Source organism: Giraffa tippelskirchi, chromosome 12, assembly GCF_054371585.1.
Source record: "Giraffa tippelskirchi isolate mGirTip1 chromosome 12, T2T-mGirTip1v1.2.pri, whole genome shotgun sequence".
Taxonomy (NCBI): domain Eukaryota; kingdom Metazoa; phylum Chordata; class Mammalia; order Artiodactyla; family Giraffidae; genus Giraffa; species Giraffa tippelskirchi.
In genome coordinates this window covers 92920416-92941554 of record NC_137286.1, presented here as the reverse complement: position 1 = coordinate 92941554, position 21139 = coordinate 92920416, and the positions used below count along the sequence as shown (strand labels likewise).

The window sequence follows — 21139 nt, the reverse complement described above, 5'->3', positions numbered from 1 at the left end:
ATACCATCAAACTCAAAATGACTTCATAGAGTTAACTAGTTATAAATAGTCTTCAATTTGTAAGCTGGTTTTTAACTCTAAAGATCTGTTTGAAAGTTAGTTATTTGGCAATTAGTATCTCAATTTTCACTACAAACAGGGCTTTATTATAGTTGTAATGAGACCTTAGGGCTGTCTAAGCAGCCTGACAAAGTACAATTCTTTACCTCTAAACCTAACTCTATGTCTAACTGCATCAAGGTTGCGTTTACTTAAAATTCAACTTTAGTGTGCAGGTCTACGATCTTCCAGCTCCTTCTAAGTTCCTGATTTTCAAGTCCCTCCCTTGCATCCTTACTTTTCTCATATCCTGTAGTCCTGTCCTCCGTTTGGTTTAAAGAGCTACAAGCCTGGGGTAGGGACTCTCCAACATGATGGTGGGTTTACAGTTGGGACACCAGCTTTAGATGGGAGCAGAGCCCTGGAGGCTGAGGGCTAGAGCCGAGATCTATCAGGGTTTGCTCCTTTCTGCCTCCTTCTTCCTCCTCTCCTGATCCTCTCTAGCAGAGTCTCTCATACACATTCTTATAGTTTCCCAAGCATTTTGGCTACTAGTTAATCAGGGTCACAAACAGACTATGAGTAAGGCTTCTCCCACTTATGATCTCTTTTTTCCCATCTAGACCCCTAAATAAAGTTACTTATTAGAACGTCCAGTCTTTTACGAAAAGAAACCTTCCTTGGCCATCAACACTCCCAATACCTTTTCACCACCCACATCACGCACCTCTTGTCAACATTGTCAGAAGAGACTAAAGAGGCATCCATAACTCTGCCAAAGAGTGAAAAAAACATACAAAAATATAAAGTCAGGCAGTTTGGAAGGCAATTAGTTTCTTCTTTCCAACAGAATTTCAGGACATGAAATGTAAAATCATGAATATGGAAAAAATTGAAGAAACAGTTTCAGGGTACAGCACTGGATTTCTTGAGACTACATCTGGGCTGTGCATGTTTGTGAATATACTGGAAAGAGAAGGAAAGAAGGGATGTGTAGCATTAATTATTAACCCTCTTCTTTCCCATTTCACAAACCATTCACACACTTGGGAATCTATCTGGGAAACCAGAAAGAGCTGAGAGTGTAGGAATGGGGAGATAGATCCAGTTGATAACTAATAAAGGGATACAGGAAAAAAGAAAAGAAAATGCCAGAATGACAAATATTCCAATGCCAAGGACTAATCCCTGGTCACCATTTGGTAGAGAAAAAACAGGTAAGTAGGTTAAGGATGGCCTATATAAAACTTTAAATTTTTTTTCTGAACTGGAAGTAGAGCATATTTATAATGATTCCTTTTTATTCTTCTCTGAATTATTCCAAAAAGATACCTGGTTATATTATCCAAAATCAAGACTTCCCACCACCAAATCACTGGCTTGATTAATTTAATCTCTCTACAACTCAATGTCCTCATGTGTAAAATAAGATACATGAAAATGTACTTTGCATCCGTCAACTTCAGAAAATCATACTGAATAGTCACCATTTCACAAATATTGGTTTTTAGGCAGCCTACCTTCTTTAAACGAAGGCAATGGCACCCCACTCCAGTACTCTTGCCTGGAAAATCTCATGGACGGAGAAGCCTGGTAGGCTACAGTCCATGGGGTCGCTAAGAGTCGGACGACTGAGCGACTTCACTTTCACTTTTTCCTTTCATGCACTGGAGAAGGAAATGGCAACCCACTCCAGTATTCTTGCCTGGAGAATCCCAGGGACGGTGGAGCCTGGTGGGCTGCCATCTGTGGGGTCGCACAGAGTCGGACACGACTGAAGCGACTTAGCAGCAGCAGCAGCACCTTCTTTAAATGTCATGTCCCCAAAACTCAGTATATATTTAAATTTCAAAAACACCTCAAGATTCTCAAGTAATAACACTTCCATAATTCCCTGGGAAATGGTGGGTTTCTATCCAAGATGAGAAATAGCCCAAAACTACTGATACCAAAGTCAAATGCAAGTATGGATTCCAAGAAATAACACAAACCCTGGAAGGCTAAGGAGTACCTTAGCTGGTGGACAGACAGGGGCAGTCTGGAGTAGCCCAGTGGGAGGGGAAATTTTAAGTTCAGTTCATGCCTTTCCCTTGAGTTGCTTGGAGACAATAATTGCCTTCTCAGAAACCAGTCGCAATTACCCAGATGTTGTTAATATAAAACGAGGGTAGCAGGGCTTTCCTGGTGGTCCAGTGGTTAAGAATCCACATGCCAATGCAGGGGACACAGGTTTGATCCCTGGTCTGGGAAGATCCTACATGCCTCGGAGCAACTAAGCCTGTGTAGTATAACTACTGATCCTGCACTCTGCAGCGTTAAGAAGCCACTGCAGTGAGAAATTTGCACACAACTAGGGAATAACACCCCCGCCCCCACCCCCACCCCACTCACTTCAACTAGAGAAAGCAGGAGTGCAGACACGAGACCCAGCGCAGCCGTAAATAAATGGGCAAAAGTGTTAAAAAGAAAAATCAAACGAGGGTAACATAGGTTAGCTGATGAAAACAGGGAGGGGCCGAAGAGCAATACTTCATCCTCCCCTGCACCTCCCCCCCATCTCCAAAGCTCCAAATGACACCGTAGGGTGACTGCCTTCTCCCAAGTTTCCTTGCCCAGAGCTTAAAGGTGATGGTATGAATTGATGCTTTCGAATTGTGGTGCTGGAGAAGACTCTTGAGAATTCCTTGGACAGCAAGGAGATACAAGCAGTCAATCCTAAAGGAAATCAACCCTGAATATTCATTGGAAGGACTGAGGCTGAAGCTCCAATACTTGGGCCACATGGTGCAAAGAGCTGACTCATTGGAAAAGACCCTGATGCTGGGAAAGATTAAAGGCAAAAGGAGAAGGGGACAGCAGAGGATGAGATGGTTAGATAGCATCCTTGACTCAATGGACATGAATTTGAGCAAACTCCAGGAAGATTCCACATGCCACAGAGCAACTAAGCCCATGTGCCACAGCTATTGAGCCTGTGCCTGAGAGCCTGTGCTCGTGCAACAAGTGAAGCCACTGTAACGAGAAGTCCATGCACTGCAACTAGAGAGTAGCCCCTGCTCACTGTAACTAGAGAAAGCCCGAGCAGCAACAAAGATTCAGTGCAGTCAAAAATAAATAAAATTATTAAATAAAAGAAAGAAAAAACCCAAGAGGAAATGTTAAATGTAAAAGTAGAATTGTTGGCTATAAAGAATCCATTCATGGGATATAAAGTAGTTTGGGTACATGTGAAAAGCAAAATAGAGTTGGAAAGTGAGATTGAGAAACTCCCAGAAAATAGTAAAAAAGAATAAACACAATGTCAATGGATATGTTCTTATCCTCCATATCTAACATCTGGAATACAGACATCTGAGAATGAGAAAACATGGAACAGAAAAGGCTGAGAAAAAATAAAGATAAATTTCCCCAAATTATGCTAAGAAATTATCTTTCACCCTACATTTTTTTTCAAATGTACAATCCAGGGATTTAATCAATTATAGAACATTTTCATCCCCACAATGAGATCCCTTATGTTCATTTATAATTAATCCTGTTCCCACCCCTAGCCAACTGTGAATCTACTTTGTCTCCATAGATTTGTCTTCCCTAAACGTTTCATATAAGTGGAATCACACAATATATGGTCTCTTGTATCTGACTTCATTTCACTTCACAAAATGTTTGAGGCTCACCCATGACATAACATGGATGCAGTCTACTTGTAATTGCTGAATTCTAATCCCAGTGTTCACTTTACAAATATTTAAATGGTATTTACTAAAAAGTGCCAGGCATTATGCTGCTATTTCCCAAATACTACTGCAATTGGTCCTCAATACATCTCTTGAGATAGTTACTATTTTTCACAGATAGTTACAATTCACAGATCTCAAAAATTTGTATATTTCCAACATCCATTAAGCTGATTTGAAAATCTCACTAATAAAAATGCATTCACAGGAATTAGCAATGTTTCAGGTTTTAATGGAGATGGAACAACTGAAGCCCTTGTAGTGGCCATCCCTGGAAATGGTCACCACCCTAGACAGAACTTCCTCCATTAAGGCAACCAGTCACCCTTAGAGGAGAAGTTTACAGGGACTATGACTGTCATGTGTATATTATTACTGGTACACTGCTTAAGCTGTGGTATTTTTAAGGAAATTACAGGCATACAACAAAGTTTTTAAATTTTGAATTTGCCAATTCATTTGCATACAGTTTACATTTATTATAAAAGAAGGTACAGGTATATTCCCTATTCTATTAAGGGCTGAGAATTATGCTTAAAATTCAGCAAATTTGAATCTTATCACTTACTTATTTTTTGGATGCATGGGCCAGGCATTTAAAGAATTCTTCTTTAATCCCTGCATGGTTTGTTTCATGGTTGAATTTAATCTACAGTTAATCTAAGAAAAGCAAAAGCACACATGTATTACATATTTGATATGTTTAAAACACACATGATATCCCCTAATTGGGAAGAAAGTCACACATAGGACTTACTAGGTAAGGATCAGCATTTCTGAAGTCTTGAATCCACAAATACAAAATCTGCAATACTGTGCAATTTTATATATCCTGTGAAACGTGCATTTGCCCTTAGAATTTTAGGTCAAAATATAGAGGAAAACATTTTGTATGTGTGTTCAATAAAATTTAAGTTTAGCTCAAGCACAGTTCAGTTCAGTTGCTCAGTCATGTTCGACTCTTTGTGACCCCATGGCCTACAGCATGTCAGGCTTTCCTGTCCATCACAAACTCCCAGAGCTTTCTCAAACTCATGTCCATCCAGTCAGTAATGCCATCCAACCATCTCATCCTCTGTCGTCCCCTTCTCCTCCTGCCTTCAATCTTTCCCAGCATCAGGGTCTTTTCCAGTGAGCCAGTTCTTCACATCAGGTGGCCAAAGTATTGGAGCTCAAGCACAGGACTCTAAAAAAATTACCCACTTGCTACGCGGGACCCAGAAAGTGAAACAAAACCATTTCAAACCAATTTTTATCAGAGTGACTTATATTTCCATCCTAGAATATTCTCTGTAGAATAAATCACAGGAATGAGAAAGCAAAGAAATGTGAACCTCAGCATTTCACAGGGCAGATTTCATGCACAAAAACTGTAAGTCACAGAATAAAAGACACTGCCGAGTATTAATACATCACCAAGTTAACAAGTAGTAATATTATGTCCACCTGAGGCAAGCAGAAATGTGCCACAAGTCCCTCAATTCTGGGCAAGGAGAGAAAAATAAACAAATAGAACAAAATTTTTCCTCCACAACAGACCAATTTGTGCATCAATGTTGATTTTGAGGCTTGGGGTCCAGCCATCTGTGAATTCCAAACCTTTGAGGGACACTAGCTCATGCACAGTGGGAGTATGAAGCCCAAAGTTTGGACGCTGTGGCCGCAAGAGCCCGGATGGCCATGGGAGAGCCAGCCTGGTTCTGGGGGCCACCCCCCTCCCTGCTGGCGCGGCATCTGCTTACCTGCAGGCGAGGCTGCTTTAGCGGAGGTGCTGCATCTTGGACGGAGCTGGGGCTGCGGGGTGGTGGGGCGAATTTTGAGACTTGGGTACTTTTCCTAATCAGGAGTGAACTTTACTCAATCCTGGTAGCAATTTTCCCTCCTGCTGCCTTTCAGGATAATGCCTCCCCCTACCCCACCCTTTTTTCCATTCTTTGCTATTTTTTAATGTCCCCAGATCAAGTGCGATAAGTCCAATCTCAGCCCAATTCCCGGCCAGCCACAAAGTTACTGTTGGTTGCTCCTACAGAAGCCTATTGCCCCCACTCCCTCAGCGCCCAAGAGCCCTGAGGGTGAGATAGGGGGCTCCACAAACCCCCTGGGAGGGGAGAGGAATGTTAATCAGTGTTCCCCACAGCTAAGCACAAGGCACGCCTTCCTGCCAGTGGGCCCAAAGACCGCCATCCTGACCCTTCTCCCGATCCTTCCTCCTCCCCCCACCCTCCATCTGTCCCTGTAAAATGTTCTACTCCTCTTACTCTGTGAGGGTGAAAGGGCAACATCAGCTACATAAAGGGCAGAGGGTGTGATGGAAGTCCTTAGCCAGAGGCCCCCACCCTAGGTCTTTACCTGCTGCTGCTAACAAGGCAGTACTAGAATAAGAACCCCGTGTCCATGGCAACCCTAGACAACAGATCCCAGGCGGTTAGAGTGAGGAATACAATGAACTTGGTTCCAGGTGGCAGGGACTTAAAAAGAGACTTTTCCTTAAAGACAGGTGTAGGGGTACCAAGATCAAAGATCCCAGGATAATCATCTCAGAGCACATCTTCTCTCCTGTTACTTTTCCTTTTGCATCTAATGAAGGGGCTCCTTCTTCCATATTCTGATTCTGAAGATTATATTGAGGTTTTGGCTTCCCCATAGGTTGGAGAGAATGACCAGCGAGCTGAATATTTTCTGGCTAATATAAACTTTAAGTAAAATAGATTGATATAGGAATAGGTTGATATAGGAATGAGGAGCACAAAAATTCTTTTTACTCAAGCTATCAATTAATAAGATTGAAAAGAAGTAGTCAAATATTAGTTGTAAATTAAAACTATACCCATTTTCCTTGTAGAGTAAATCTGAAAGGTGTAAACAAATACCAAACAAATGAAAACAAATACGGAAAAAAAGCTTTTACATTTCAGGTTTTCTTTTTTATTTTTTGGCCATACAACTTTGTGGGATCTTAGTTCCCTGACCAGGGATTGAACCCAGGCCATGGAAGAGAAAGTACCAAGTCCTAACTGGTGGATTGCCAGTGAATTTCTGGAAAAAAAAATTTTTTTAAACATTAGTAAAACATTAGCATTTTTGTATGGAAATTACAATATAAAAATTACCCCTAAAAGAAGAATAAAGATCAGTTTGACAATCTGTGTTGGCACATGTTATGAAGCTGTAAGTGGTCAGTTGAAGAGACAGAAAAGAGATTAAAGTCACATTAATTTAACAGTATGTCTATAAAGCACTTTGCAAGTTACAAAAATTAATAAAACATGGCCACCGACTTCAATGTCAGATTGACAACCTTAAGGCCAGACAATTTTGAAATATGCCAAAGCATCCTACTTTCTGTGAGAAAGACCTGCCCTAAAGAAAACTTGACCAGAGCCTCATCTGACCTTGAGGAAGGACAGTAACACAACCCCAGTCCCTCCAGCTTTTCTGTCTCACATAAGAAAGTGGAAAAAAGACTTAGAAACTCTTCTGAAGATAACAGCCCTTGTTTATGTTTTAATTTTTTTGTTGTTGAAAACTAGACTTTTAAAATAAATGTAATAACTAAAAATCAGATTTTCCCTTTTCTCTAGGGTTTATTGCTGTTTGTTATTAAGTGATTTTTCTGAACTCTCTACTCTTCGTACAATATAACCACTGAAGTCAGCTTGGTCAGCTAATAATTAGAGATTCCCTCAGGTGCCCAGACCCGGTAAGTCTCTCATTGGTTACCATTCCAGAAAGAGAAAATGGCTCCACAGGCGCCATCTTGTCTCTCTCTCTCGGCTCCTTGTGCTTAACTTAGACCTCTGGGGCCGTCTTCTTCCTTCTGTGCTGCCTACTCCTCCTCTCTACCCTCACTTCCCCACCCTAACTCTTGCTTAACTTCACTTTTTCTCTTAAACTCTCCCCACCTCCCTTTTCCTCTGAATTTTTCAGAACCCATCCCTTTAAAATTAGGCCTACTGAGGATCCAGAGACCAAACCCTTAATTTCTTCTACTCTCTGAACTAAAGCTGAACTTTGAGCTATCGTCATAGATTCCCCCCCCCGCCCCACAGTAACCCAAAGAACCTCACAGACTTGCAGAGGAATTTTACGTTACTCAAATTTAGCAACCTGGTATCTCTGACTTTTACCAGCTAGTTCATATGCCTCTCAGCCGAGGATAGGCCCAGCATTGAATTAAAACCGCTAACTGGGAAAATTCTGAAAGGCACCTAGAAATACAACTGGGAAAGTGTTACTGAACGAAGTTTGTTTGCCCAACATGCAGCAAGCCAAATGCTGAGACACCGAAGTTTGCAGCAAAGAAAGGGTTTACTTACAAGGCGGCCAAGCGAGAAGACGGAAGTCTCAAATCCACCTCCTGGAAGGCGAGGGGCTGGGGGTATGCTTTGGGATAAAACTGAGGCTAACTGGAGCTAATTGTAGACAAGAAAATGCGAGGGTAATCTTCATTCTGGCCTAGATACAGCTAAGCTACAGGCTTCTTCACAATACGCATGCTCAGGACATGCTCTCCGGATGGAGTTTTCAGCCCTCTGAAGTCAAAAGGTCACGGAGCATGCCCAGTTAAAGGGTCAGTGGTCTTAACTAGTTAGAGCTCAAATTGGGCTCAGCTGATTACAAGTTCCTGGAAAACAACTCAGGCAAACCTCTTATTGTTTAGGCTACTTGACTCTTGGAGGATATGCACGTTTTTGTAAAAACAGTTAAAAGGAACTTGATCAGTGGAAGCAGGTTTCAGGTGTAACAGATCTGATGACTACCTTCTGTTTCAAAACTAGCCTACTGACTCATACGATCAGGCTCAACAATCACTAGATGGCTTCCTAGGGCAATTCCTGGGGTTTTTCCAAAGCCTGTTGAACAAATTTCAGGCTTGCAGACAAAAATCTGATGAGCCTGTTCATGACTATTACAGTCGATTTCAGATTGTTTTAAATGAAAATTCTGACCTTCCTTCAGATGCTAATTCCAACCAGGTAGATTTTAACTCTATTTATTTACAGGCTAATCCAGGACGTTTCCCTGCTGGTAAAAAGGACCAAGAAAAATAGGAAACTACGTCCACTCCAAATTTAATTAATCTGGCAAAGCAGCTCTCTGGAGCACTACAGGAGGCACCTAAGTGGAAGACCCCAAAAGTCTTAATCTTCAACTCCAGCAAATGAAAAGCAAGGCCCTCCTAGTTTCTGCTAATATTGCAGAGAGCCAGGACTTTGGGAAAGAGACAAACTCTTCAGGCACCTGTAACCCTCTAAGGGGCCTTTCCAGCGACTTCTTAAAGAAGTATCATGCCAGAATTTCCTTCTCTCAAAAGGCAGGGGTGGGGAGATAATTCTATAATTTGACAGTACTTATCAAAGCAGCCAATCAGATGAGTTAAATGATGCTGTGACATCTTTTATTTGCTCTGTCTAGAGCTGATCCTGGGAACACTGATTATTTGTCCCTATTGAATCAGCTATCACCCTCCTTACAGACAAAATCTCCACTGATATTGGCAAAATTCACAGTGCACCTCCCATCAAGATTCAAAGAGATCCCTCAAAACCACTCCCCAGAATTAATCAATAGCCTATGAGTAAAGAAGCCCTTCAAGGCACAAAAACCATAATAGAAGATTACAGATTCCAGGGTCTCTTTATCTCTTTTATTAATCCCTGTAATATTCTTATTTCACCTATGAGGAAACATAAGGGTGAGGGTGGAAGTTTGTCTAGGACTTCTGAACAAGAAATGACATTGTTCTACCTAGACACCATATTGTTCTTAACCCTCATATATCACTATCATCCATTTCCACTGGAAGCAAATACTTTACATAACTGTTTTTTTTAAGGTTTTATATATTTCTATTTTTATTGACATATAGTTGATTTACAACATTTTGAGTTTCGGGTGTACAACAGTGATTCAATTTTTAAAGGTTTTACTCCATTTATAGTTACTCTAAAATATTGGCTATATTTCCTACTTTGCCATTTTCACTGATACTACTTCCAAAAGTACTTTTAAATACATTACTAAATTCACAAGAAAGTAAGGGAAGTAATAAATAATCACACAGACATATTCACACTTATTTATACTTGAAAGTCGCTCAGTCGTGTCAGAATTCTCTAGGCCAGAATACTGGAGTGGATAGCCTTTCCCTTCTCCAGGGTATCTTCCCAACCCAGGTCTGCCACATTGTGGACAGATTCTTTACCAGCTGAGCCACAGGGAAAGCCCAAGGATACTGGAGTGGGTAGCCTATCCCTTCTCCAGCAGCTCTTCCCGACCCAGGAATCGAACCAGGGTCTCCTGCATTGCGGGCGAATTCTTTACCAATTGAGCTATCAGGGAAGCTCTACTTATACTTACCCAAGTGGTAAATCAACACAGAAACCAGGAATGTTCTGGAAGTGTTCTAAAACCCCAAATCTAGAGTTCTGTTGTTTAATATTGTGGTTGCCTGAAGTGGCAGACAGGAACTGAGGCAAACAATAGGCTAAACATAATGCTTACCAAAAAAAGAGATGTGAAATGCAATGTCAAGAGAGGCCTTTAACATATTCCTGGGAATATAGAGTTCTGTTGGTTAATCAAGTAATAGGATTTGAACCTGACAAAGTGGGCGGCTGAATTGAACACCTACACATAGATCCAGGCACCCAGACTGGTTATATATATTAATTTCTTCAGTATATTTTCTGGAGACTGGAAGTCCAAGGTCAAGGTGTCAGCAAGGGTGGTTTCTCCCAACACCTCTCTCCTTGGCTTGCAGACACCTTCTTTCTGGTTCTCAGAGTGCATGGCTTTTCCTCTGTGCACTTTTCTAATGGTCTGTTTTGTTGTTTTTTTATTGTGCTAAGTGGCTTTATTAGAGAAAGCCAGGATTACAAAGGATTTGGGAGTTGACATCAGGGCCTTTCTTCTTGCCAAAGGTGGGCACAATACTGACAAAGCTCCGGTTGTACTGCATACGCCTCTTGGCCCGGCCCATCTTTTTCTCCTGTTTGGCCACCTTGGGAGTCTGACATCTTACTTACTCAGCACCAGCCAGGTGCCACTAGGATATGGTGGCAAAGTGAACCAACAAACAAATCAGTCTCTCTCTGCTGACAGTGGGTTTGAAAACATTAGTAATTTTTATAACCTTCCTCAATGTTTTGTAACTAGCTTTACTCTCATGTTGGGATTTGAGTTTACTCCACCTTCAAAAATAGAACTACAATATGATCCAGAAATTCCACTCTTGGATATATATTCAAAGAAGAAAAAAACACTAATTAAAAAAAAAATTCATCCCAGTGTCCACAGCAGCATTATTTACAATAGACATGGGAGCAACCTAAGTGTCCATTGACAGATGAATGGATAAAGAAGATGTAGTGTGTGTATATATATAATATCATTGAATACTACTCAGCCATAAAAGAAAAAAAACGGAATTTTGCCATTTGCAACAACATAGGTGGACTTGGAGGATATGCTTAGTGAAACGAGTCAGAGCAAGACAAATACTGTATGACATTATTTATATGTAGAATCCAAAACATAAAACAAACTAGTGAATATAACACAAAAGAAACAGACTCACAGATATAGAGAACGATGTAGTGACTTAAAGAAATGAAAGTGTTAGTCGCTTAGTCGTGTTTGACTCGGCGACACTCATGGACTGTAGCCGACCAGGCTCTTCTGTCCATGGAATTCTCCAGGCAAGAATGCCTGAGTGGGTAGCCATTCCCTTCTCCGGGGGATCTTCTTGACCCTGGGATCAAACCCGGGTCTCCTGCATCGCAGGCAGATTCTTTACCAGCTGAGCCACTAGGGAAAATCACATAGTGATTACTAGCAGGATTAGAGAGAAGTGCTGGGCAGGGGGAGGGAGATGTGGGGTTTAACGGGGTTAGAAAATTAAGAGCTACAAACTACTATGTACAGAATGACTACGTTACAAGGATGTACCATACAGCACACCAGCAGAGTGGCGCAGCGGGAGCGTGCTGGGCCCATAACCCAGAGGTCGATGGATCGAAACCATCCTCTGCTAAGATGAGGTTCTTTTCCTCCTGAAGAGATCTTTAGGAGTAGAGAAAAGAGTTTATTAAGAAAAGTTGCCACTGTATATCTTCTTTAGTGAAGTGTCTAGGTCACTTTTTTGGGCTTCCAATATTTTGTAATAACTATAAATGGAGTATGTAACTTTAAAATTGAACCACTATGTTGTACACTTGAAACTCATATAATATTGCAAATCAACTACACATCAATAATGATAAATAAAATAAAGATATATAAAAACCTTAAAAACATTTAAAAATAAATAAAATATTGTTGATGAAACAACTACCAAAACATACTAAAATTTTGGACTGAAGAAAATACTATGGAACATTGTGTTCTTAACATTCTTAAAGCCATATATGAAAGAATTGTATTTGCCTCTTTTTTTATGCTACTAGATTTTCTCCACTTTGTCATATTCAGTGTTCTTTTATTAGCATAATATACCTTATTATAATTATGCCTATGTATCTATTTACACCAAACAATGTTTGTTAAAATATCACTTAAAGTTTTTTTGTTTTAAAACATAGTTCTTACAATGTTTGTTAAAATATCACTTGAAGTTTTTTTGTTTTAAAACATAGTTTTTATTGAAGCATAGCATATGATAATGCTCATAATATTTATCATCAAGTTTTGCATTTATGAAAAACCAATATGTATCACACTTAGCTGAGTTCCAAAGTAGAATATATATGGAGCTTACATAGTAACTATTCATTTCTTTTGTTTAATTTTTCTTTCTTTCTTCTTTTTTATGCATATCCTTGTATATTGGTCTTTCATTTCTATAAGAAGAATTCTCAAAGGTGGAATTACTGGATCAAAAAATATGTACATTGAAGTTTTGAAGCATAACGATAAAATAAAAATCCACATGCCCATGACCTCACACAGAACGAAAACATTTCTAATCCTGTGGAAGCTACTGGAGGTTTTACTTCGATCCATTCCTCTTGTCTCTCCACAGAGGTGGCCACTCTTCTGAAGGTTTGTTTTTTGGTTGTTTGTTTTTAATTTTTTGGCAATGCTGTGTACCATGAAGAATCTTAGTTCCCTGACCAGGGATCGAACCTGAGCCCCCTGCAGTGGAAGCGTGGAGTCCTAACCACTGGACCACGAGGTAAGTCACTCTTCTGAAGTATTTTATGTTCATGACTCCCTTGCTTTGCTTTATAGTCTAAGTAGACAGATATTTAAACAATATACCATTTTGTTATAATATTTATTTTTAAGTTTTACAATAATGGGTATCATGATGTGATGATATTTATCTTGAATCACATTTCAATCACTAAAAACCACTTGATAAATATTAATTAAACTGGGGACTTCCTTGGTGGTCCGGTGGTTAAGACTTTGCCTTCCAGTGCAGGGAGTGTGAGTTTGATCTCTGGTCCGGGAGCTAAGATCCCACATGCCTCGTGGCCAAAAAACAAAAACATAAAACAAAAACAATATTATAGCAAAGGCGGTAAAGACTTTAAAAATGGTCCACATTTAAAAAAAAAAAAACTCTTAAAAAAATTAAATTGCTGGGGTTGTTTGCATTGTTTACAAAAATGTTATTCTATAAAACATCTAAATAGTATTCTGTGTTAATAAATATCAGTGGCTCTTTGATTTAAAAGCAGTAAAATACAAGCTAATTGTACAAGTTTTCCATATATTTACATTATTTTCCAGTGACATGACACTGCCCATATATTTAGAAATAGGTTATTTTGGCAAGGAAATGACTTGTGAATTCTAGAAAGTACAAAATAGACACAAATGAAGGTTTTTGAACCTAGAAAAGGAAGGGTCCTTTTCTATAAATGCTTTTTTCACTGTTTCTCATATTCTTGCACTCTCAATTACTGTATTACCAGTTGGCTTCACTAGATGGAGCTATGTGCTGTGCTGTGCTTAAGTCGCTCAGTCGTGTCTGACCCTTGGTTACCCTATGGACTGTAGCCACCCAGGCTCCTTGGTTCCCGGGGTTTTCCAGGCAAAAATAACTGGAGTGGGTTGCCATGCCCTCCTTCAGGGGACCTTCCCAACCCAGGAATCAAACCCAGGTCTCCGGCATTGCAGGCAGATTCTTTACCATCTGAGCCACGAGGGAAGCCCAGATGGAGCCACGAGGCATAATAATTACAAATGCCTTCAAAAAGTAAAAATAACTCAGTATCTTGAGAAGATAATTATTTGTAGAGGAGAAACTATCACTTGTAGATATCATTTTAAAAGATATAATCTTGTATCACATGGTTTGTCATGAATTGTCCACTCCAGGGAGAAACATCTGCTTGGGGTTGACAGTGAGGAGTTTACTAGTTAGTAACAGTTCATTAATGAACTGAGCGGACTCCTTCATTTATTCACCTGGGAATTTGTTTATTTTTTTCATTTATTGACCAAGTATTTATCAAGCATCGAGTGTGTCCAGCACTGCTAGGCACTGTGGATATAGAAATAAACCCCATTAGGAATGTAGACACAATCCCAGTCTTCAAGAACCTCACAGCCTAGGTCAAGTAAGGGAGGTGAGTATACAAACCATCAATTACAGTACATTTGGGACAGAATGACAGAATCAGTTAACACAAGATTCAGTGGTGGCATCAAGAAAGAAATGGCTAGCTCTGACCAAGTAGGAAGACATGCCTAGAATGAATTTTAAGGAATGAATAATTCAGAGACAGTCAAAGATGGAAGGAAAACTTGGTGAATGCTGAACCAACTGAGTACCCACGGGGACAGAAAGGAGATGATGAGGAGATAGGTTATGTTGGACATAATGGCTAAATGATTGTGGGGATCAGAGAGGAAGAACCTTCCTAAATCCTTTAAGACAAGTGCTGTGGGTGTCGGGATAAAAATTCAACACGACTCTGAGAAATTGAAAATGATTTTAAGAGAGCACCTCTATTCATATCTTAAATTGTAGACAGCCTCCCCACCCTTCCCTTATTCTTGAGATCTCACCCCATTCTCTGTTTACTCTGGCGTGTGAATTTGTTCTTTCTGCCAAATGAGTCAGTGTCAGATTTGTGCTGACATGTATTAAATTTCCTGTAAGAAACTAGTGTGTCATATCTCTTTCCCTGTTCTCTCGCTCTCCTCTCTCTCTTTCAATTTCTTTCTCTCTCACACACACACAGGGGCAAGTATGTAGAAAAAAGTGCAGTGTCATTTGTAGAAAGTTAAAAATAAAAAGATATAGAAGCACTATTCCTATAGTAGCAAAATTATCCCTCACTCAAACCCCAGAACTACTGTATTTGTTACCCTTAAGTGTTCTTGAATCTTGGAATGGAACATGGGCTTTACTGCATGTATTCACATTATGATACATATTCATCTATTTGAAGTTTTCTAAGTTGTTTTTAAGTTGCATTATTTATGAAAAAGACTAGAAAACTAGCAGTTTCATTTCTGTTTCCAGTCTTCCTTTTAATTTCCACTGTTAACATAGATCTGTTTTCAGTTAACATCCCTATGTATAACTTTATCTATCCCCTAACACAGGGAGTGTAATAACACATCCTCAATGAGCGTGTGAGACTTAGCCAGAAACCAACTTGCCGAGACCCCATAAATCAGTCTGAACAGCTGCTGGAGGCAAGAGAGAGAAAGAGAGAGAAGGAAGAGAAGCCAAACTCACAAAGAGCAACTTCCCTACAGGCAGAGTGGATCAAGTGCCAGAAAAATTAAGGACTTCTCTGGTGGTCCAGCAGTTGAGACTCCATGTGTCTACTGCAGGGGCACAGGTTCGATCCCTGGTCGGGGAAGATCCTTCATGCCGCTCAGCGTGGCCCTCCCCCCGCACCCCAAGAAAAACCAAACCAATAGAATGGCATGATCAAGTTTGTTAATTATAGCCACGGAGTCAAGAATACATTGAAAATCACTGAGGAAAGTACATCAGCTATACTTCAATTTAAACAAACAAACAGAAACCTTGGACTGCAAAAAAAACAAAACAAAAACTTAAAACTTCAAAAATTCTAACTTCCTTTTGAAATGTTTGTAAGTTTTCAGATTTGCCTAGTCGTGTAGCAGAAAGAACTCAGATGTGCATATTTGAGTCCCGTCCAGTGTCTCCCAGCCTCCCTCTCCATTTCGTCATTGATACCCACACCATCCGCTCTTCTGCTCTCCAGTCCACTTCTCTGTCTTCCCACCCTCCTTATGCCAGGATCATCCCCGTGGGACAATTAACATGGACAGGGGAGCGTCAGGAGTAACCACAAGCTGATGCTGAATGACAAGTACAAACTCCATCTACCTGTATAGTGTGTTTCTGAGGAAAGTGTACTAAAGGGTCAAGTCAAATGTGTTTAAAACATAACATGAGCTGATGGAAGGAGCATGAGACCCTTATGACAAAAAGTCTTGGCTCAGAGGGTTCTTCAGAGAAGCAGTTGATTTGGGGGCTGGGGTAGGCAGAATGTAATTGAGCCTGGAAAATCGTGTGTCAGAAAATAAAGAAGTACTCGGGACTTCGCTGGTGGTCCAGTGACTAAGACTGTTCTCCCACTGCAGGGGGCTGGATTCAATCCCTGGTCAAGGAACTAGATCCCACATGCTGCAACTGAGACCCAGCACAGCAAAATAAAGAAATTAAAATTTTAAAAATATAGTCTTTACAAAAAGAAATGAAGAAAATAATGACGTACTCAAACCAGCAACATAGTCCCACAAGCAACATAACCCGACAATGATGAGGTATGACAAAAGGATATATGAGCCAACCTAATGGAGTCCCCAGTGGCCAAAGTTGGAACAATTTAAGCAACAAAGTAAATAATGATAACACTGGGTTATGATCCACAGAATAAAATAAATATCCATCTGGCTATTAGGACAAAAATATCTCTATTTCCATCTATCTAAAATACAAAATCACTATTAGGTAAACATTACAATAATAATTGTTGCAGGTAACATCCACTGATAAATACTAAAATCTATAGGTGAAAGTTTGAGGAAAATTAGGATATTAGCATCATCTCAATGTAGCTCCACTAAGATATTCATCAATTACAAAGGGGAAAATAATAAGTTAAGAGTAGAGAAACCTGACAGATACCAGTTAATCAAGTGATCAAGGATAATATCACCAGTAACAGGACATACCAACATTGTGTATTTTCTAATATAATGCACTGAGAAGGACACTTTTCCTCATACATAAACTCGGTCTAAGGGTGAGGAAACATTAGACAAACCCCAAATGAATGACATTCTACAAAATACCTGGCCAGTACTCTTCAACAGTGTCAAGGTCATGGAAGACAAAGATTGAGGAGTTCTCCCAAACTGGAAGAAACTATGAAGGCATAATAATTCAATGCAATGTGAGATTCTGAATTGGATCCCAGAAGGACAGACAAAGAGATGCTAGAGGGAAAAATGATGAAATTCGAAGGTCTGTAGTTTAATTAATAGTACTGTAACAGTGTTTTCTGATTTTGATCATTGAACTATGGTTGTCTGTTAACATTAAGAGGGGGCTAGAGGAAGGTAGATTTGAATTTTTTCCTAAAAATCTAAAATTATTTAAAATTAAAAAATTTTAACACCTTGGGTCAAATCTCAACTACAGAATTTATTAGTTCTGACCTTTGGGCCTCATTTTTCTTACTAAATAGGGAGTTAGGAAGGATGATCCCTAAGCTCATTCTGGAAAGTGAAGTGAAAGTGAAAGTCATATCGGACTCTTTGTGACCCCGTGGACTATACAGTTCATGGAATTCTCCAGGCCAGAATACTGGAGCGGGTAGCTGTTCTCTTGTCCAGGGGATCTTCCCAACCCAGAGATTGAACCCAGGTCTCCCACATTGCAGGTGGATTCTTTACCAGCTGAACCACAAGGGAAGCCCAAGAATACTGAAGTAGGTAGCCTATCCCTTCTCCAGCAGATCTTCCCAACCCAGGAATCAAACTGCTGTCTCCTGCACTACAGGCGGATCTTTACCAACTGAGCTATCAGGGAAGCTCATTCTGAAGAATGACAGAATTGCTTTCTTGGCCATGATGTTTGACTTCCTTTACTTCTGCAGACCACATGCAGCAGATGTTGAAAGTGGGGAATCTTAAAGATAGTCTTGAAATGATAATTGCAGGTAATTCCTCTCTGCAGTTCAAGTGTCCAATTTAAGGCAGAATGATATAGGACTGGAGAATTGTTCCCAGTTCATTAGGGTTTAGAAGCTGCTTCAATAGAGATCATGCCAAGAGGAAACTTACCCAAAAGTACTGCTAAAGAAAGAGAGTTTTAGTCCAGAAGAAAACATGGAAAAATAGAATATTAGCTGTTGAAGAGTAAAGGAATTATGAGAAGTCACTTCGTTTCAAAGTTTCCTTAATGTCACCATTGTCTTTTTAGAATTAAAGATATATCTGCCAAAAAATTTTTCTTAGTGCTTGTACTTGTAATGGATAAACACACTGTTGAAACTTGCCATGTCTCTAATCCCAGCATCTTGGAAGAATATCCTAGGAATGCTTTGGTAGTTAAAATACAGATCAACTTGGCAGTGTTCATTTCCCCTGATACCCTCCCACACACCCACACATGCATTTCTCTTGACCGCTAGGACATTCCAGGCCCTCTCCTTCCAACAGCATCTGCCTCCTAGCTCTCATTCTCCCGTGGGCCCTTCATCCCTGAGAACACACAGCATTCAATCCAAGCGTGAATCTGAACTCAAGGATGTTGTTGTTTAGTTGCTCAGTTCAGTTCAGTTCAGTCATTCAGTAGTGTCCAACTCTTTGTGACCCCATGGACAGCAACACGCCAGGCTCCTCGGTCCATGGGATTTCCCACCTAAGAATAGTCCTTCTCCAGGGATCTTCCCAAACCAGGGATTGAACCCACATCTCCTGCATTGCCAGGCAATTTTTTTACCACTGAACCACTAGGGAAGCCCAAGGGTACGACACCTCAAACTAGGCAAGATCCCTCTTTTATTACACTTTCCAAGTTCAGCAAGGTATTTTTTAGTCACTGACAATCAGAAATTTACATCTTCTTTATTTATCTACCTTTTTCTTTCAAAATTTCAAAGTTCTACTCATCAAGGGTCTTCCTCAATCGAACAAAAACCAATTGTTTTTGTACACTTTCTAAGTGTTACAGGAAGTTGAGTTTTGTTTTAAGTTTACTGGAAATTTTCTGCAATCAAATCTCTGTAGAGTATGAATTACCCAGAAAACTCTCCAGGAGCCCATTTAGAATTATTTACTTTCAGAAAAACTAGCAAGACCTTCTCATGGGTCTTACCCTATGGGGTTTTCATAACCATGTGGCCCACAGAAAGTGCATGTTTGCAGCATTACTCAGCATCCTTACAGAGTAAGAAAGCTCCATGTTGGTGATAAAGGTGTTAAATCAGAGCTTATTGGGATCACATGACCCCTTTCAGTTGCCTGGGACTCCGCCTGGTTGTAATAATAGCCATCTACCCAACGGCAGCTCCTTTGCCACCAGTCCTGGTTCTACCAGGGACTGGCTTTCATCTCAGACTGGATTAATCTGGCCATTTGAAGATTTATCCCTTCATGCACCAAAACAAAAATATGATTTAAATTGTTCTCTATGAAATGTTCACGTATTTACCCTTCTTTGCTTTTAAAATAGAAGATCAGTTCAGTTCAGTTCAGTCACTCAGTCAGTCACTCCGACCCTTTGAGACCCCATGGACTGCAGCACACCAGGCTTCCTTGTCCATCACCAGCTCCTGGAGTTTACTCAAACTCATGTCCATTGAGTCGGTGATGCCATCCAACCATCTCATCCTCTGTCATCCCCTTCTCCTCCTGCCTTCAATCTTTCCCAGCATCAGGGTCTTTTCAAATGAGTCAGTTCTTTGCATCAGGTGGCCAAAGTATTGGAGTTTCAGCTTCAGCATCAGTCCTTCCAATGAATATTCAGGACTGATTTCCTTTAGGATGGACTGGTTGGATCTCCTTGCAGTCCAAGGGACTCTCAAGAGTCTTCTCCAACACAACAGTTCAGAAGCATCAGTTCTTTGGCTCTCAGCTTTCTGTATAGTCCAACTCTCACATCCACACATGACCACTGGAAAAACCATAGCTTTGAATATACTGCATATGATTTAACTAGGTTTAAATAGAATATGCTGCGTATGATTTAACATTTCTGGATGAACCCTACTATAAAGCATGATGCCCTGTGAGTAAGGAAATGTATAACATTGTCTGATTTTGTTTCAATCATTCCAGGCTCACACTCTTTTGGATTCTTAGGTCAAGCTTTTAGTTTTTTCTCCTTCACTGTCAAGGTTTCACTATTACCAGTGTGCCTTCCAATGTACATTTCAGTTACTTCTTATCCCCTATGGGTGAGGGAATGAGATGTCTGCAATCACAATGCCACATGTATTAATAAAATAAGTCTATAGATCCAGAAGGAGGCCTGGTAGCCTCTCACATTATTAACATACATGAGATGTGAGTATGATTCAAAAGAAGTGATGGAAGCTAGAAAGGAAATAAAATGATGCGTTGGACTTGATTATGGAAAAATCTCTTTGAGCAGCCAAATTACAAAAACATAAGACTGCATTGTTCTTTAATTGAGGTGTATTTTATACACAACACAATGCGTACATCTTCAGTATATAGTTTAATGTTTTGACAAATGTATATACCTGTGTGTGCATGCTAAGTCACTTCAGTCGTGTCTGACCCCTTGCGACCCCATGGACTGTAGTCCTCCAGGCTCCTCTGTCCATGGGATTCTCCAGGCAAGAATACTGGAGTGGGGTGCCATGTCCTCCTCCAGTGGAATCTTCCTGACTCAGGGGTCGAACCCACGTCTCTTTTTTTTTTAAATAAATTTATTTATTTTAGTTGGGGGCTAATTACTTTACAATATTGTAGTGGTTTTTGCCATACATTGACATGAATCAGCCATGGGTTTACATGTGTTCCCCTTCCTGAACCCCCCTCCCACCTCCCTCCCCATCCCATCCCTCTGGGTCATCCCATTGCCCCAGCCCTGAGCATTTGTCTCATGCATCGAACCTGGAATGGTGTTCTGTTTCACATATGATAATATACATGTTTCAATGCTATTCTCTCAGAACATCCCACCCTCACCTTCTCCCTGAGTCCATAAGACTGTTCTATGCATCTGTGTCTCTTATTCTGTCTCGCATATAGGGTTATCATTACCATCTTTCAAATTCCATATATATGCATTAGTATACTGTATTGGTATTTTTCTTTCTGGCTTACTTCACTCTGTATAATGGAACCCACGTCTCTTATGTTTCCTGCATGGGCAGGTGGGTTCT

At 40.2% G+C, this 21139-nt stretch overlaps 1 protein-coding gene, 1 long non-coding RNA gene and 1 other non-coding gene across 52 annotated transcripts in view; 2 read left to right on the top strand and 1 right to left on the bottom strand.

Annotated features, from left to right (window-relative positions):
* LOC145528766 (phosphatidylinositol 3,4,5-trisphosphate 3-phosphatase TPTE2-like) overlaps nt 1-8275 on the bottom strand; it is a 67786-nt gene extending 59511 nt beyond the window's left edge. For 11 of the 50 annotated variants that reach the window (XM_081547721.1, XM_081547723.1, XM_081547679.1 and 8 more), the window contains exons 1-3: nt 6126-6155; nt 5519-5570; nt 4345-4436 (exon numbers count right to left, since the gene is read on the bottom strand). Coding sequence is in view for 42 of the 50 variants with exons in the window: in XM_081547679.1 (XP_081403805.1) it covers nt 4345-4412 (68 nt within the window). In the remaining 8 variants the exon portion in view is untranslated. Of the gene's footprint in view, nt 1-766; nt 812-4344; nt 4437-5518; nt 5613-6034; nt 6156-8092 lie in introns of those variants that run through there. The other 39 variants (XM_081547718.1, XM_081547726.1, XM_081547678.1 and 36 more) reach the window with 10 other exon arrangements.
* LOC145528769 (uncharacterized) lies at nt 6204-18229 on the top strand. Its single transcript, XR_014070639.1, has 3 exons — nt 6204-7476; nt 12624-12818; nt 17663-18229. It is a non-coding gene; the product is annotated as an uncharacterized LOC145528769 (long non-coding RNA).
* On the top strand, nt 11740-11811 carry TRNAM-CAU (transfer RNA methionine (anticodon CAU)). The gene has a single exon. It is a non-coding gene; the product is annotated as a tRNA-Met (tRNA).
* Nucleotides 18230-21139: the final 2910 nt, after the last annotated feature.